This window comes from Corvus moneduloides, chromosome Z (genome assembly GCF_009650955.1).
Source record: "Corvus moneduloides isolate bCorMon1 chromosome Z, bCorMon1.pri, whole genome shotgun sequence".
Taxonomy (NCBI): Eukaryota; Metazoa; Chordata; class Aves; order Passeriformes; family Corvidae; genus Corvus; species Corvus moneduloides.
The window spans coordinates 14,725,794-14,743,867 of NC_045511.1; the positions used below are offsets into that span (position 1 = coordinate 14,725,794).

An 18,074-nucleotide genomic window follows, 5' to 3' on the forward strand; every position below is an offset into this window, starting at 1 on the left:
TTTGCTTGGCAGACCCAGTACTGTCTCCATGGGAAACCATATTCTGGCTGCTAAAATTAGAGTGCCTAGTAGGCAAGTCCTTAAATACTGGATCTTGAGTCTTTTAGTCAGTTCCTTTTTGTAAATGACACACATCTAAACTTGCTGAAAGTTTTCTCAAAGTTTAATCCACCCTGAATAGAGTATTTTTTTTCTCTAGAAAAATGCATTTCAAGTCGCTAAATCATCCCTTTCCATCCATTCACATGATATTTGATCAGCCAGATTGAGGCAAACAATTAAATACTTGTACAGCTGCAGTAAGTCAGAGCCTTTCTGTGCACAGATGTTTAGAAATGTGCATTTGAAAACAGCACAGGATGCATGTCCCAGTCAGTGGGAACTGGGGGAATGGGTGTCACACACCGCAGTGTTCTTGGTGGTTGCTGTGGCACAGACATGGATTTGACCTCTGTGTCACTTGAAATACGTTAATTGAAGGCCTTTGAGGAGTTTAGTGAAAGCATAAGTGGTTGTGATATTACATTCCTTAGCTGTTTTTCTTATCTTTGGCTTAGAAATGACCATGCAATAACGCCATCTTTTCCTCTGAACTCCCCCATCCCCAAATGCAGCTCTGTCTCATCACTTTGAGGGTGTTCACTGGAGCAGATGCTATGTGCTCAATATCCAGGCAGTGGACACTGGCTGCAAATCTTAGTAAAGCGTCTGTGTTCACCTTGGCCTGTAAGAATGCTTTGTGTGGTCACGAGATTAAAATACCCTTGTTAAAACCTTTCTTTTAGGTCCACAGAGTGTTTTCAAAGGGAGTGGCATCTCAAGAAGGGACTATCCATCGAGGAGATCTTGTTCTGTCAATCAATGGCAAATCTCTGGCAAGCTCAGTCCATGGGGATGTCCTGAATACTCTTCATCACGCAAGGCTGTACAAATATGCAGTTGTTGTCATCCACAAGGAAAAAGACAAAACAAACAATTCCTCCAGACTTGAGATATCAGCTACTGGCAGAAAATGTGTGGGGTCTGGAAAGGATGTTTCCATGGAAATAGGAGCAGGTATGATCTTTGTCCAAGAACAGTTGGAAGAATTCCTTTGCAGAGCAGACTGAAGGGAAAAATATCCATGTGTTTTAGATTAAAAGCGTCTGTGCCTTATGTGATTGAAGGGAGAAAATGAAATTACCTTTAAATTTTATTTGTTCTTTTTGGAACCTAAATACAGTTTGGGGTTTTGTTGTTTGGGTTTTTTTTTTTTTTTTTAATTATTGTAACTAGGCACAAACTTAGAAGACTTAATTTAGGGCCGAATCCAATTTCTACTTAGGTAAGTGGTTCCGCGTATTCTTCCAATCCAGGACAAACTCCTTTTAAGTAATAACAGTAGTCAATGCAAGAAAGAAAACAACCAGAAATTATTTTAAAAATTAAAAAAAATCAAAACCCCATGCCCTGCAATTTGTTATGCATAGGAAGTGAGCTTGTTCTCTGTGAAAGCAGAGTTCATACTGTTTCTACTAGAAACATAGAAAAAATTATTTTTAACTTGCAGTATATGGAAGTAAGTCATATTGAACTCAGCCATCCTGTAGGAAAGTAGGGATAAATGGTTTAAGTGGTAATGTATCAGTGGAATATTAAGTTCCTGTTCAGGAACAAGACAGCATTTTGGTGTAAAGGCTGCACCTGGGGCCTTAGGAAGAGATCTCTGAAATTTTTTTGTAGATTTAAGACCCAGACTTCTTCAGCACCTGTCTGGATGGTGCTGCTTGGGAGCAGGGGATGACCTGCTCCAGAGCTGCACTGCTGCAGGGTCCTGGGGAGGGAGTGGGCCACAGTTACAAGCTTTCTGCTGAGAGAGTTGGCAAGGGTTTGTCCTGCCCTCCAGGGCAGCACCAGGCACTCAGCTCTGTCCACCCCAAAACCAGGACACGGAGCTGCCACTTAGTTATTTTTAATCTGTTGGCTGAAGTCATTACTGTTCTCACAGGGTTTTATTTTCTGTAGCAGTTTCTATTGTTTTATGCTTACACTGAGTTTTATGATACGACTTTGTAACACAGCTTAAAAAAAAAAAGAAGAAAGCACACTGTTAATTAATGGATCAGCCTTTCTGGAATTGCTCCCGTGGATATAATCTGTATAATTACTTCAGAATCCCTCTCTGCCCTAAACTCCCTACATCCTGCACCCTGACAAATGCAGAATGTCTGCTGGGTCCAAGCACTAGGGGGCAACATGATCTCATAAACAAAATAGTGTTGGGTTATTCAGAACCTCTTTCCACCTTTCCAGGCAAAGGACATCTCCAGATGTTTTAGATAACGTTTAAACTTGTCTGAGATAACAGTAGCAGTAATTTGTGATAATGCAGACTGCATAATTATTACATCACACTAAGCAAAGAGGATCCTGTTTTCCAAAACTGCAGATTTATTTCCTCTTAAGCAAAATTGTATCTTATTTCAGCTACAGCAATATTGCATTTCAGAAATATCTGCTATGTAGGAGGCATGGTGCAACTACAGTTAATTATAATTAAATACATAGATAGGAAACTAGAAACAATTTTTCACCCTAGTAAGTGATTACAGATTTTTGCTTAAGAGAATGGAATATGTTTGCTTAATGAAACATTTCATTCATTCCTGTTACTTAAAAAGATGTGGCTCATTGAATAAGCAAAGGGAACAAATGAAAGGAAAATAAATGCTCTCCACTCCCTATTTTTGTAATTTTTCAGTTATTTTGTTGATGTTTAGAGCATTTGCTAAATTTGCTATCTATAATTTTGCCCAAAAAAAAGATGCCTTGGCAGGTTTTGTTGAACATGTAAACTGAAAATATCTCTGTGTGTAAATGCATTTTGTGCTGTCTCTCATTCGCAGCTACAGTAGAACACATTCACTTCTGAGAAGCTTGGTGGCCTGTTCTAGTCTGAGTAACTGAACTCTGAATTGTCTTGTCAGTGCAGCAAAAGCAAAAACCAACCAAATACAACTTGCAATTTACTGTTGTCTGCATAACAAGATGCTGTGTATGTTCAGTTGCAGATCCAAACCTGGATATGAGTGATGTCATCTGCGTTGAATTATTGAAAACCTCTGCTGGCTTGGGATTCAGTCTCGATGGTGGAAAAGCTTCCATTGCTGGAGATAAGCCCTTGCTTGTAAAAAGGGTATTTAAAGGTACTACTTGCATGCAGTGGATGTTATCCCAGTTTTCCTTTTGTCTGTGCAAAGTACAGATATTTCAATTACTGTACTCAGCAGGTTTTTTTTGAAGCAAGGGTGGGTTTTGTGGCTCTCATTTATTACCACTTACTAGGCCAAAGTGGTCATTAAAAGAAAAAACGCTCCTGGGAATGGCTAGGGATTGCATCTGCTAGTAAATGTTTGTGGAGCAATCTGCTTTACTAAGCATGGCTCTGTCCACTCTTCTAGACATTAGACTACAGCAGCAGTCATCTATATAGTGGTCTGAGACATTCATGCCTTATCCAGTTCTCTTTCCTAAGAAATACATAGTGCATATAACCAGTGTGGTACTCAAGCACCGCCCTGCATTATGTCCAATTGTGAATTTTACCATATTTTTGTCTTTTGTTTTTTTTTAATATTAACATTAGTTTTTGCTAAGAATATGAGATATTTGTATTCAAAAGCTGCCAGTCTTGGGTGCTTTGTTTGTCATCAGGTAGTTAAACTTACATGAGCCATACATAGAAAGAAAACAAATCCCAGAACTACACTGTGACTTTCATATGTCATGTGTCAGTTTAGTGAAAAATAAGGCCCTTTCTGAAGGCAGCTGAAACTCTCAATGAAACTGCATGTGCACAGCATTTTTACAGAATTACCTTTCAGTAATGTGTGGTTTATTCCCTCATCAAGATAAAAAATCAAGCAGGTATTTACTGAATTGCTTAGCAGTTCTTGTGTGTGTTTGTTTTTCCCCTCTTTAGAAAGTGCTTCTTTGGGTAAAGGACGTTTAATTTTTGAGCTCATTCATTTACATCCTTACATACAGCCCTTTTCCCCTCGCTCGGGTGACTCGTGTTAGCTTAATTATCATTACAGAAAATATTATTTCATCAGTAGTGAAAGGTGTGCGCCTCTCTAGGAGCTTTCCGTGAATGGTGTTTGTCCAAAGTTTGCTACCAGTGTTTGGCTTGTTCATCCCAGGTTTTACAATCTACTGCATTATCTGCTTATTACCTTGCTAAAATTGAGAAAGTACATCCATCCCACATGTCACGGTTATTTTATCAACCAGATTTTCTTACAGCTACAGAGGTAACATTCAGCATATTTAATATACTTCTGTTGTTTCCTTCAAAACCAGACATCTTCTCGGAGAACAAGGCTTTATCTTGGTTAAAATAACCTTTTCTGTGAGATGCAGCTTGGGGTAGGTTGCTAGAGCTGAGCTGAACGGCTGTGATTTGTATTGAAATTGTTGCAGTTGGGAAAAAAACGGTGTATTTCATCCCAGTGGAAAGCAGATTTTTGTAGGTTCACTTTCTCTTAACACTGACTTTTACCCTTTTTTGCTTCTAGGTGGTGCTGCGGAGCAATCTGGAAACATAGAAACTGGAGATGAAATTCTTGCTGTTAGTGGGAAGTCTTTACTTGGGCTCATGCATTACGATGCCTGGAACATCATTAAATCTGTGCCAGAGGGGCCTGTTCAGTTGCTGATCAGAAAACACAGAACTGCAGTATGATGGAAGCACTACATCTAATCACACTTGCTAAGACAAACCATTTAGAACTGTCTGAAAGCTGTCTTTATTTATAAAGCCACACAGAAGTGTCTTAATGCTTTACAGAGAGGTGCTAAGAGCCTTGGAGAACCACTGAGCAAGCGTGTGATGAGCTTCACAAATCTCACTTAATGATTGGGGATGAAGGAAGCCAAAAGTTAGAGACAATTTTGTATTATGTGGCAGTTTTATTAGAACTTCAAGACCTCTCCTGGGTTTGGTTTAAAGTATTTTGACTGAGATAAATAACACTGTGCCTGTCCCTGATATTTTTAGTATCTGCAGAGTGTTGGTAGTAGAAATTGTTGGTTGCCATCCTGTTGACAAGGGTGGGTTTTAGACTGTACTATATCACTTAGCTGTAATAAGTCTTAAGGACACTTCCTTAGGGTCTGGTCCTCTTTTTTTGTTGTAATAAGAGAATGTCTGGAACAATCTCACTTTATTCTTCTAAGTGCAGTTTTGCTAAAAGTGCATGACAAGAGAGTATAATTTTGCACAACTTCTATGCCTAAAATAAGAGCATTTTATTGCAAAGCTGAAAATCCTCTTAAAACTAATGAACTAACTCAGCATCCACCACACCTGAATCTACTTCTAGGTGCAATTTGTATCAGAAAGCACTTGGTGTTAATGTGGTAGAAATCTGTAAGAAAATCATGTCCAAATAATAGGTGATTGTCCAGCAAGGTGTATACTGAGTTGTTAGTTGTGATTAAAATGGGGGCGATACAAAATTGGGGTCTGAATTTTCAAATTTAGGCTTCTAATGTTAGGCACCTTTAAAATATATATATTTTTAAAAGGGGGATAATTTCAAGTGCTGAGCACTTACAGATCCTACAGACTTCAGCGACCGCTAAGAACGTCTGCAAGTTGGGCCGCTTTTATTTGTCTTCAAGAGGTTTAAGGCCGCCCAACTTGAAAGACTCAAGCTGAAAAGTGGTGATCTAAAAATGGGGATTATAACAGATTAAATCTGAGCTGGCCATATTTGTGGTGGCTTTTAATTGGTCTTCTTTGTTTTCTCCTGTCCAGTATTTATTTTTGCTTGTGTGAGAGTGAGGATGTGTGTGGATGATGCAAGTACACCCAACTGCGTCAGGATTGGGCTGATACTGAGGGTTCTGGGTGGTGAAACTGAAAACTGTTTGTGTAGATGGGAAAAATCATGGTGTTGGGTACAGCAAAAGAGAAAGGGTTGCAATGCCACAGGAGCCTAGTTTGAATTTTCTCACCTCTACTCGCAGAAGAGGTATCAGTAGCAGGCCATGCCGCTTAGTCTGCTGTGCTGGGAGGAGAGTGTATGGGTGCAAGAGATTAGACTCTGTTATTTCTCTTCCTACATCTGGGATAGCTAAACAACATAAAATACATACAGGAGGAAATGGGCCAGTGTCCTTATCAGCTGAGAACAAGTTGTTTGTTCCACAGTGCTCAGGTCGTTCATCACATCAGGCTGGAGACTGCTTGCAGCCAACGTGCCCAGGGTGAAGAGCTCTCAGCCTGGAACCAGTCCAAGTCTGAAGTGCTGCCTCTGTTTCTAGTGAGCCAAGACACTGCATAGCTGTTACAAAAAGGTCTGGGCTTGTCACTTGGCCCTACACCAAGATCGTACTGTAGTTCAGTTTATTTACATTTATTCAGCAGTGCTTGAAGCAATTGCTTCCAGGTTAGTGGAGCACTCGCTTCGGTTCATTTCTATGACAGCTTCATTAGACTGCAGCTCATGATGAGCAGAAGAAAATTCAGTTCTGTGAGGCAATCTGAGACCAGATGAACAGAAAAGCTGTGCAATGTTTGCCTAAAAATTAATAAATAGGTTTAATTCTTTTTCAGTGACGTATTAACATGTGAATCCAGGGAGAGATGCAGCTTTTGGTTACAGGAAAGGCAATACTGTACGTAGTCCAACAGCTCCTTTGCCTGCAGGATTTCTGCTGAAACTAATTCAGATTCAGTGCTGTGAGGTGACTGTGGAGTTGGGTCCCCTATGAACCCAAAGCTCAGCCACTCTATCAGGACTGGTCCGTGCCTCCGGTCACCTCTGTGGTGGAAGAGGCTTCAGGAGGATGCAGCTCTTAGGGCTGGAGGACCACACTGAGATCCAGGCCTGTGATAGGATAGAAGAGGTTACACCTGCATATTTGCTGAAAAACAGGGAGAAAATAATTTGGCAATGACAACTGAATGGTGAGGCCTTGTTCAGGAATGACCAAAATCCGACTGTAATAGAGTGTATAATAGATACATAAAATGCATGTGGAATTTAATGCAGCGTAGTGAATGCATACCTGTATACGTATAATACGTGCAAGTGCAGTACTGACTTTTTGCTACTTCAGTGTAGTAAATCACAGCTGTGTTTTAGGAAATGGCATTTTTTTCAGTCCGCGGTCTAAAATTTTGGAGGTTCCATCGCAGGGAGGCATACGTCTCCCTCACTCCTAAACCAGTGTGAGCTCAAAGGTAAAGTCTTCATTTTGTAAATTAAAGTTAATTTGAGGTGTCTTAAGATGATACGTGGTGGATATTTTCAGATGCTTATTTGCAGGTACTGTTCATTGTGAGTGATTTAGAAGGCTTTTTTTTCAGTAATCAGATACTGTTCAGTATTTTATTTTACATGCACGTAGATAAGTGTTGGCTGAGTAACAGCAAACAGAAATGGGGATTTTTGTGTGTGATTCAGTAATGGCTATAATTTAAAAGATAGGTTTAATGTTTAAAATCTGATAATAGTTACTATGAGTAGAATGATAACACTTCTCTACTAACATTAGAGCAAGCAAAAGAATTGTATTTAACCCTGATTGTTTCCGTTCCTGAAAATAACTTTTTTTTTCCTTGTGAAAGAACAACATCTTCACAGATGTTGGTATGATTTCAGTAGCATTTCCTGACATCTCTCTTGGGGTGACATTCCCTGAAAAAGCTCCAGAATTTATGCAGTATGGGTGTCTGCTTTATTACAGACAAGATGGGTAGACCAAGCAGATGTAGTAAGCTTTTGGTTACACACCTGGCAAAGTAAATGTTGTTTTTCTGAGAGCCTGGTTGCACTAAAATGATGGAAGGCGTTGCATTAGTTCATCAGTATTTAGTAGGATCACGACCATTTTTGGCCTTGCTGTTTGCATATCAGTCCCCATGGTGATTCTTCACCCTGCAGGAGTGTTGGCCAAACTCTGGGAGAGCAGTGACTCCCCCAGAGACTTGGCAGCTGCATCTTAGAAGACCAAATAAGCACGGTGAAATTATGCACTTCTTCACCAGGGAGCTGAAGGCATTCCAGATAAGGGGAGTTTGCTCCTAGATGGAGAAGGTTTAGTAGAGGGCTTTGGTGCATCCAGGCCTGGGGCAGCTAAAGGTGCACATCATGGATATGAGAGCAGTGAGATGCTGCTGTGAGATTCTGCAGCCTTTTGTACCTGGAAGCTCTTTCCAGCTTCTGTAGGGACTGCATCTGTATTGAAAACTCTTGAGATTAGGGAGGGAAAAACATTTGATCATTTTCTCGCAAAAAAAAAATAGTAGAAGGACAGATAAGTATTAAGAAACTGTTAAGTGATATTTCCTAATGACCCTCACGTAAAATTAACCCTGGTTAATGTTCTGCAGTGGTTCTTGTCAAATTCTGAAGGAAGTGTTCCCAGATGGGAATGTTTACCTGTTTCTATGTTTAGGTTATGTAAATGTACAAGTGAAAATATTGATGAAGAGTAGACTAGCTCATGAGAAAAATGGGGATCCCACTGTAGGTAGATTTTATGTGTTAGTCTGATACACTTATTGTATGATATTGTATATTTACACTTTTATTTATATAAATAAAACTTCTTTTAATGAAAACTGTTTAATATGCCTTGTATATTATAAAAAAGTCAGTGCAATAACATGAAATAGATTGTACATTTTTTGATTTCTGTCTCTTCTCTGTGAATCTGTATCAGCATAAACTGTTTTGCTTGGGTTTTTTAGTGATTTTGAAAATAAATGGTATCCTTAGTACTCCTCTAGATATTTAATTTTGTTATGCCAGAGTCTGTCTGGTCTACAGTTGGAACTGGCATCACAGGGACACGGATGTCAGGAAGAGCAGTCAAAGACTTGGTGTAAATGATGTCCAGGTGTGCATCTAAGGTAGAACTAAAATAGTGCACTCGTAAGAACTGCCATTCAGTGTGAAGAGGACGAAGGCATTTAAGAAGTGGTACAAGGTAATTTGTAGAACCTGCTTCGGTATCTTGGCTTTTTCTGTCCCTGTTCTAGGAAAATGTGGAGTTTTCATCAAAGCAACAGTCTCCTGGAGCATGTTGCTTATAAACTGTACCTCCTGCCCAGACCGTGTAAGGGAATGGGTTAGATGTGGAGAGAATGATTTTATACAACTATTCCTAATCTGGTATTTGTTCTAGTTTCCCACCTACTCTGTGGATAAAATTCCCTTCAAAGCCACAGTGAGCTGGTGGAACAGGCTGGGATGAAGACTCTCTGTGGGTGGAGTGGAGTTGAAGTGCAGCTCATAGTGGGAGGTGGAGACCACAGCCTCCAAACTGGGGAGGTTTGCATCAAGTGGGCCACTCTCTTAGACACAAGTCACTTCACAGTCACTGCACAGCAGGTCAAAGCAAGCCTTCCTCATGGGAAGATGAGCCAGCCGAGAAAGCTCTCCTCTCAGCTGCTCTGATGTGGGGAATGCCAGAGGTGCCCAAAATCGCGTGCTGCCTGGCAGCACACAGACACGTCAGCTGGTTACTGCGGGGAAGGCTGAGCTGGAGGAAGGGGCTGGCGGCTTTTCGTGTTTACACTGCGGGCTCATGTGCATTGCTCTGTGTTCGCCTGCTGGGTTGGGCACTTGCAGCAGCGCTCCCTCATGGCACAGGGCAGTCCTGACCTTCCCTTGGTGTACCCGTGGCACTTGTCTGGGTCTTGTGCCAGACCTGGCAAACCTCACTAGTTCCTCCTGTGCACAGTGCTGCCCAAAAAGGCCAGGTGAGGTTTTGTGCGATGGGAAGGGAGGCGTTTGCTCTCCTATGCCAGTGGTGCAGAGGACATTTCCGTCATCCCCAGGATTGTGCCCCAGAAGCCGCTGTGTGTGCTTTCGGTTTCCGTTTCTGGATGCCACGCTGCAAGGGTGCAAGCGAGCAAGTACCTCATGAGGAGGGATAAGACCACAGCTTCTGCTGACTCATCCTGTGGGAAAGGCCAGTGTGGCTGGCTCCCAGGCTGCCCTCTGGGCACGTGGACTCTTTCCCGGGCTGGAGGGGAAGAGGAGTTTTGTGGTATCCCAGTCTTGCATCTGTCTTGGGACCCTTTTTTCCCCATCCCTCTCCCTTGCACACAGCCATGATGACGAGGGGTGCTGCCGTCTGTGCTGTTGTGCAGTGAGACTGTGCAAGGCATAAAACCAGCAGAATGGGAAGGAGATGGATGAGAAGGTGTGGGATGGTGTGTGCAGTCCCCTTGCGCTTGGTTCAGCACATCTGTGCCCAGCTGGAGCCTGGCTTCTCCCCCAGGGCTGCACAGGGAAAAGGAAGAAGACGTTTTCAATCATAATTTCCTCTGCCTTTTTGCTCCCCCCTGCTGTCACCAGTGCTGGGCCAGCCAGCTTCTCTCCTCTCTTTCACTGCATTCCCTGTATCCATCTTCCTGTCTCTTCTTCTGATTTCTCCAACATGTGGGCTGAGGTGGGGTCAGCAGGGCTCAAACCTCCAAGCAGCATGGCTCTTGTAAGATTAGTCTTGAATATCTTTAATTGAAATCTTAATTGCCACAGTCAGTAGCTAAGAGGAATACAAAAGCAAGAAGACACAATGAAGTTAATCTGTAAATGGATTAGTACATGTGACTTCATTTATCCACCAAGACATGTGAAGTCCTAGAAAATTTTTATTCTCTCAGTTGTGAAAGCCTTAGGGCATGGGCAAATGAGGAATTTGAAATGTGATTCTACCTAAAAAGTTCCATTTCATTTCTCATTTTTTTACAGCTTTGCTGCTCTTCTGCTCCCTGTTGGCATCACTGAATGCTGTCTGAATAGGGTCTGTGATTCTGGTGTGTCTGTTCCTTCATCTCTGTTTCCAGGAATGTATCAAAAATGCCACTTTACCACATTTGACCAGAGGCTAAAGGTCACTGTCCCCTCGCAGGGATGCTATGAAGGAGAGCCCTTGGGGAGAGAGAAGGTTCCCACAGGCCACCCAGGAGCAGGGCGGGTGCTGGCTGGGTATAACACTCGTGAACAGAGGGAGGTGATGCCACAGGGTAGCACATCACTGCAATGACAAGAGGAAGTCAAACCTTCCCAGACCACAGCCCTGGGCTGCACTTCCTGGTGCCCATGGCCATGCAGGGTCAGCCACAGAGCCAGCCATGGCTGCAGGGGGGACATGTCCACCCTGCTGCCTCTGTGCTGCCAGTCCCTGGCCCTTGACTGGTGCTGGGAGATTTTTGGTCCAGCATTTGGGTGCTTGATATTTTCCTTTCTATGCAATACTGGGTTGTGTAACTGCTTTTGCAGCACCTCCTTCCTGTGTCCAGCAGCCTCATAACAATAGATGCATGGATGTTACCAGACTGTCTCAATCAGCCTTTAGTAAGCCTGTTTTGGACTCTGTTTATAGGGAAAGCCAGACATGACTTCCTCTTTCATGTAGCTGTGTTTATTAAAGCACTTGACCCAGCTAAAAACTTCACAAATTAATAATGACTGCAATAATTAAGTTGTTTTCCTTTTTAAAAAATCCTTCACTTTTAATGATCATATGAAGGAACCTTTGATGCAAGTATACATCATTCCCTAAAACAAGGAGTTGCCCTTCCATCCCATAGTGTGTAAAGCTGTGACCAGAAGGATATTTTCTGTCAGTCAGGGTATTTTCTGAAGTTAGTCAACACTAAACCCAGAACTTCCTGCCTTTCCACCGATAGTTCCATATGTGCAGGCCTCACCCCTCTGTGCAGCTGAATCAGTCTGATACCGTTGCCCTGAGCAAACAAGTTACCTGGTGCTGAAATTCCTTGGATTTTTCCCTACATACCAAAGCCATTTCCTTGATGCGCTATGGTGGTGCTGGGGAATGTCCAATGTCCAGCTGCTCTTGTCAGAAAACTGCCTCCCTAATTCCTGATCCTGAGCAGGGTAGACATGACTGTGGCCTCCTGCCTTTGTTGCGGCTTTGTCACATCCCTGTCAGGAGCACGAAGGAGAAGGTGGAAGCAGAATGCTGCTTGAATTTCTGCCGTGCAGTAGGGGGCTGTGATCCCAGCTAGGCCCCAGGAGCTGAGGGAGGAAGTGCCAGCATTCTAGGATTGGTCTTATTTGGTGCTGCTGAAAGTAATTGTTTTTTCAAGCTGGCCTGTCCACTACAAAAAGGTGCCTTGCCCCTTCAAGTGATGACCATGGCATGGAGGAGCTGAGCCTCTGAGCCTAGTGGTGCTCCCACCATCCTTTCATGGGCAGGAGGGAATGACACCAAAGCCACCAAAGATGAAATGGCTGAAGATGAAATAGCTGAAACTGTTTCATTTCCAGTCACTGCCATTTCATGGGATATCTCCTGTTGCTAAAGGAGTGACACCAACCTCCACGCTTTCAGAAGGCTGGTGAGAATTGCATTGCAAAGAGCCCATGCGTGAGAAGGCAGGGCAGCCTTGGTGTGGCCCATTTGTTACGTGGGCCAGACAATGTCCTGACGCACTTGGGTGAGGACCCTTGTTTACAGCTGTAATAGCTTTTGGGACTATTGCTCACTGACGGTCCCACCATCAGACAGTCCCCTGCTTCAGGGGACATCCTGACAGACTGAAAGGCAACACATCATATCCCCAGCCCTTCCTGTCTGACCTCCTTACGCCTCCATGGATGCACATAATGCCCTCACACCCTCTTGTGTTAATGGGAGGAAAGTGATAAAAGTTAGTCCCATCTAGCAGTGTGTGCTAAAAATAATGACCAGCATATGAGACATTGTTTTTCAGTTGATTTATAAAAACATCCCATGAGGGGAAGAGGAAGGAAGTATCTCCTTGTCTGGCGCTTCGTTTGAGAAATTCCACTTGTGCATCCAGTCTCAGGTGTGAAGGTATGAGCTGGCTGAGGGGGCCAGGCTGGTTTTCACCTAGGGGACCGCAGTGCAAACATGACCCAGGGCTGCGCTTGTTGTCCAGCCAGGTGCTGTGCTAAATGGAGAGCATTCCAGGGTGGCAACTCTGTCAGTTTTCTTCAACAGGTGGGTTTGTTGTGGGTTTTTGGTATCAGGTGCTTGTGGGTGAGTCAAGTGCATTCAGATTGCAATGCCATGCCCCAGTGACAGGATTTTTTTTTTCTCCTGCCCTTTAGGGAGGAGCAGGTCACAAGCATTATGCTACGTAGGTGACTGGACACCGCTCTGGAGGGCTGGAGAGAGGCCAGACTCCAGTGGGAAGCAGGTGAGAATGTCTGGATGTTTTCACAAGTCTGATGAGTCACACTAGTATGATTTGCTGCTGAAGCTTTACAAAACCGGATCTCTGTGCAGTAGCTGTGGTAGTACTTTTCACCAGGCTGATGGGCCTTCTCAGGACCACTTCACCGATGCCCTCCAAAGTAAAAATCTTCCACGCTTCTGCTGGTGACTAAGTGGGGAAGAACAGAGAGTTGCGTCTCTTTGGGTTTTTTTCTGGTTGTTAGAAACAAGAGCCTTTGGCCCAGAAGATCTTAGTCCTCCTTGCACTGGGAATATGAGCCACAGGCATGGTGCTCCCTGCCTGTGAAGCTGGGGAAAAGCAGTGCAGTGAGTCAGCTGCTGATGTGCTTGGCATAGCAGGTGAGGACCTCGGGCTCTGCTCTGCACAGACACATCTTTGGGTCCCAGATTTAGGGAAGAAGAATGTGCTCTGCACTATCCCTCTGGTATTCCCCTTGTGCTAAGCAGCATCATTTCCCACTCTTCCAGAACTCCAGCTTCAAACTTTGGAGGAAGTAAAAATTTGCCTGACAAAACACTGTATCCCTTTCTGCCTGCATCTTAGACAAACCCCTAAACTTGGATGTCTGTCCTTTACTAGGGACACTCCTTTTCAAAGCTGCAGCTACTCTGGCAGAAATAATGGACCCCCAATATCACCCAAATATTCCGTCGCCAGTAATTAACAAAAAATACCAGAATAGGTGTCTCATTTCAAAGTTCAAGGTCATGGTTATGCCTCGTTCATCTTAAAGGCAGAAGTCAAAGCCTAATCTCCCAAAGCAAACCTGCTGGCACTCTACTCTTGCCCTGGTGATTTTGCCCTGCTGACATGGAAGCATGGAAGGAATTTGCATAATATAATCATACATTTACAATCCACAAAAGAAAACTCGAGTTACAGCAACCTTTGTAACTCATTTTTCTTGTAAACACTTTGTATTTATTATCTTAGCAAGAATTCAAGACATACGTGCGTGAGGCATACAGCAACACATCTGGCACACATCCAGAACAGGCCTTAAGGAAAACAAATTCACATTGATAAAGTCATAAAGTAGATCCTTCCCAGAAGCAACAAATCTAGGGTGAACATCAGCAAGTGCTTGGTCATGTACTGGCACTGACCTCTTGCATCTGTGTCTTTTTCCTGAGTTCCAGTTGAATACTACCATTCTTAACAATGCACCGAAACACCTAAAACATTGCAAAAAAAGCAAATAGTCTTTGCATTTCTAGGCAGACAAATAGTGTGCTAACACTAAACTTGGATATCCCCATAACAATGCATTTATGAGTATACTTTTTTTTTTGTAATATTCATATGTGCTACATCCTGAAGAACTGGGTGGGCTCTACAAATCCACACCTTATTTCCTGTTGAATTTCCAAGCAGCATACATTGAACAGAACAGTTTTATTCACATACTTTTCAGCTACTAATGTGACTGCTAATGCTGAATTTTCCTGAGAGTTCCAGACAGGCATGGTCATTTTTCAGTGTCCTTGATGAAGATTCCACCAACTGCAGGACATACAATAGCAACCCTTCTTATGAAGCTGGAGCTGCCTTTGATGAAGTTTAGCCTGGGAGCTGGTGTTCTGCTGATCTGAAACTCTTTGCATTTACTTTTTAGTACCTGAAAAACTGACCTATGTACATGTCAGCCAAACACACTGCTATGCAGTACTAAGATAAATAACAACTATTCTTGAAATATTGTGTTCTCCCTGAAAAGGTACTAGCTAGCTTAGAGGGGAAGGGAACCATGCATGTGGCTCAAGCCAACAGCAAAGCTCCCAGTAAAACCACTGGGATGGATGGGGTTAAGTCTTCCATGTGGAAAGAAGGGAAAGTCAGTCAGCTTCTGCTCAGTGACAGAAGTCAGTGCCAATATGTAAATCCCCTACACGGTTGGTTGTGAGAGTGACCAGAGTTACGTAATGATAATTTTGCAAAGGCAGATTAAGAAGAGATAACAGAAAAATAAACTATAAATACAAACAGGAATCCACCACAAGAAAGGAGAAGACAAAATTTGAATAGACACAAATAACAGAAAGTGTAACTATACAGTCTTATAAAATGCAAATGTATTTATAGACAAGTTAAGAGAAGGAACTCTGAGCAGTGACCCTAGAGGTAGCTATGAAACAGGATCAGCTTCAGTCCTTTTTTTGCTATCTTGGACCCAGGAAAAATACTGTTTAGGATGGAGCCTGACATGAATTGACTAGTAGAGTTACTGTTTGCCTTGACTGCAACCAACATGTTTAATTCAGGTCCTCTGAAGCCAGCCAAGGTAATATCCCCTCAGTGAGATGGGTTACACCCATGTAACTCCTCAGTGGTGATGGTGCATCACCATCCACTGGATGTGCTGCAGCAGCTTCACCATTCTGGAACTGAAATGAGGAGGCCATGAAATGAAATGGAAATAAAGTACAAGGGAAGAACCTCTGCCTGTAAGTATAATTTAGCAATCATAAGGCTACTTTCTTGTACCGCTGTAACACTCAATTCTATTGATATTATTTCTTCAAAGAGAGGTAGTTGCTTTCTTTGAATAAATAACATTCTCAACAAAACTTGAGATTCGACTTTAAGATCTACTTCTATTGAAGCTATTTTAAAGACACAGCAGAACTGTACCGTTATCAAGAAATTCTTTGTAATATTGAAAGAATCCTTCCACCACAATTACCTCAATATCTGTGTTTGTGTAATATATATTCAGATATATATCTTATATAATGCTAAAATATGCTTCCCTCTCTGAAGCATGATTTATTTCCTTTATCATCAGAAAATATTATAGGTTTTTTTCGTTTATATACCTTTTTATATTGAGTTTTGTCATGTTCTGAACATTTTTTCGTACTGTGTTTTGAGACTAAACAAACAGCTTTCGATTAATAGTTCTGTTAAATACTCATGACATACACTAGCAGTGCACACGTTTATATTTTACCTATACATACTATATATATATATATAAACTTATACTATATATTTATATAGGCTAGAACTATGCAACACTGTGTTAATTCATAGAATTACAACTTTTAGTCTGCAAAGCAACATCCTGCAACAAAGAACTTTTCAATAAAGATAGTGGTTTACTTTAATAAATTTTACGTCCCGCCACCAGATCGCTGTCCAGCAGGATCCATGCTTTAGAAAAGAGGAGCAGTCAAAAATCCAGCAATTGGCTTTTCCTGTGTGGTATGTGATCCCAAGTTCCAACACACTGACACTTTTATTGGCTTCATCCAGGAGGTGGCCCGAACTCCTTGGTGAAACAGGGTTATGGGACATGAGGACCAGAGGGTGACTGGGGTAACCGCATTCCTGAAAGTCTTCTCAGACCATGGTGAAGGGCAAGTTCAGTCTTGCCCCAAATCTCCCCATGTCACCGGCTTGCCCTAAGTCACTGCTGCACGGTTGAGAGGCTCTGCCCGTCGTTATCTTTATTTCCCACCTGGCATTCATACGCCAATATTGCTGTAACATTCTTCAGACAAATCATGTGATAGCCATCCTCCAGTGGCTACGGGCAGCTCAATACAATGCAACCAGATTTGAGGTTTCTTCATCTCCCACTGTCTGTGGAGCCTCTTCTTCCAAACCCACAAAGCCAAGATCCTCCTCCGTTCCCCTCGCCGTGTCCGTGGGCACCCCACGTTCCGGGGCAGAACAACTTGGCGAGCAGGTTCAGGATCCTCTGCCGCAGGTCCCACCTGTCGCCGATGCGGGCCAGCTCCAGGGCGCACTCCTCCGCCGCCGCCTCGCGCCCTGCGGAAACGCGTGTGGTTATCGCTTTCATGAGATCCTCATGTACTACGGTGCTACGGTACTACGGTACTTCAATATTTTACTTTTTCCTCAACGTGAAGCACACCCCATCCCGCACCGTTTCTCCCCGCCACTCGCTGGGGGCAGCAGCTGCATCGCTCCCGCCTCCACACGGGCGCCCGCAGCCGCGCCGGGCGCTCCCCCCATCCCGCGCTGCTGGAGCCGGCCAGCAGCGCCCGGGCGCAGCACGGTGTGTCCCTCTTCCGTCCCTTCCCGTCCCGTCTCCCCCGTTCCTTCACCCTCCGGTACCTGCAGGAGCGGCAGGAGGCGCGGCTTTGCGCAGGGTCCGACCAGGCATCCTCGCGGCGGCGGGGCACGGAGCTGCGGGGCACGGAGCGCCCAGGATCGGCTCGGCGGGGCACGGAGCTGCGGGGCACGGAGCGCCCAGGATCGGCTCGGCGGGGCACGGAGCTGCGGGGCACGGAGCGCCCAGGATCGGCTCGGCGGGGCACTGGGCTGCGGGGCACGGAGCGCCCAGGATCGGCTCGGCGGGGCACGGAGCTGCGGGGCACGGAGCGCCCAGGCTCGGTTCGGCGGGGCACAGAGCGCCCAGGTTCGGCTCGGCTCGGCTCGGCTCGGCACGGAGCGCTCAGGGTGCTCTCGCGTCGGTGGCAGCAGCGCTCTGCCGGCACGGAGGCGGAGCGCGGCGCTAAAAGGCGGCTGCCGGCCGGCGGGGGTTTCCCCGGTCCTGACGTAGCGAAAAGGCGCGGGGATCCCGCCCCCCGCGGCCGGCGGGCAGGCGGTGGCGTGCCCGGGCGACGCGGAGCCCCGGCCGGGAAGCGCCTGCGCTGCCGGCGCGGAAAGGGCTGGAGGGATGCGGTGTGCGGGGCAGGAGGAGATGGGAGGATGGGCTGTGCTTGTGGTGGTGGTGGTCCAGGAGAGGTGGACAGGGTTTCGATCATGCTGAGGAAGAAGAAGTGGAGGGGTGGCGAGTGCTTGGGCAAGCAGAAGAAAGGGATAGGGTGTGTTATTATCACAGAAGCATAGAATAGTTTGATTTGGAAGG

At 44.4% G+C, this 18,074-nt stretch overlaps 2 protein-coding genes across 9 annotated transcripts in view; one reads left to right on the forward strand and one right to left on the reverse strand.

Annotated features, from left to right (window-relative positions):
* The window catches only part of PDZD2 (PDZ domain containing 2), a 139,878-nt gene extending 131,105 nt beyond the window's left edge, over positions 1-8,773 (forward strand). For 7 of the 8 annotated variants that reach the window (XM_032095501.1, XM_032095499.1, XM_032095502.1 and 4 more), the window contains 3 exons: positions 786-1,056; positions 3,045-3,185; positions 4,557-8,773. In XM_032095501.1, the coding sequence (XP_031951392.1) occupies positions 786-1,056; positions 3,045-3,185; positions 4,557-4,723 (579 nt within the window). In that variant the 3' untranslated portion in view covers positions 4,724-8,773. The remainder of the gene's footprint in view (positions 1-785; positions 1,057-3,044; positions 3,186-4,556) is intronic. The other variant, XM_032095500.1, reaches the window with a different exon arrangement.
* Positions 8,774-14,139: 5,366 nt separating this feature from the next.
* On the reverse strand, positions 14,140-17,727 carry PMAIP1 (phorbol-12-myristate-13-acetate-induced protein 1). Its single transcript, XM_032097450.1, has 2 exons — positions 17,318-17,727; positions 14,140-17,008 (listed from the first exon to the last, which is right to left on the reverse strand). Exons 1-2 carry the CDS (start codon positions 17,364-17,366, stop codon positions 16,806-16,808), a joined length of 252 nt encoding a protein of 83 aa, XP_031953341.1. The 5' UTR covers positions 17,367-17,727; the 3' UTR covers positions 14,140-16,805.
* Between the last annotated feature and the right edge of the window lie 347 nt (positions 17,728-18,074).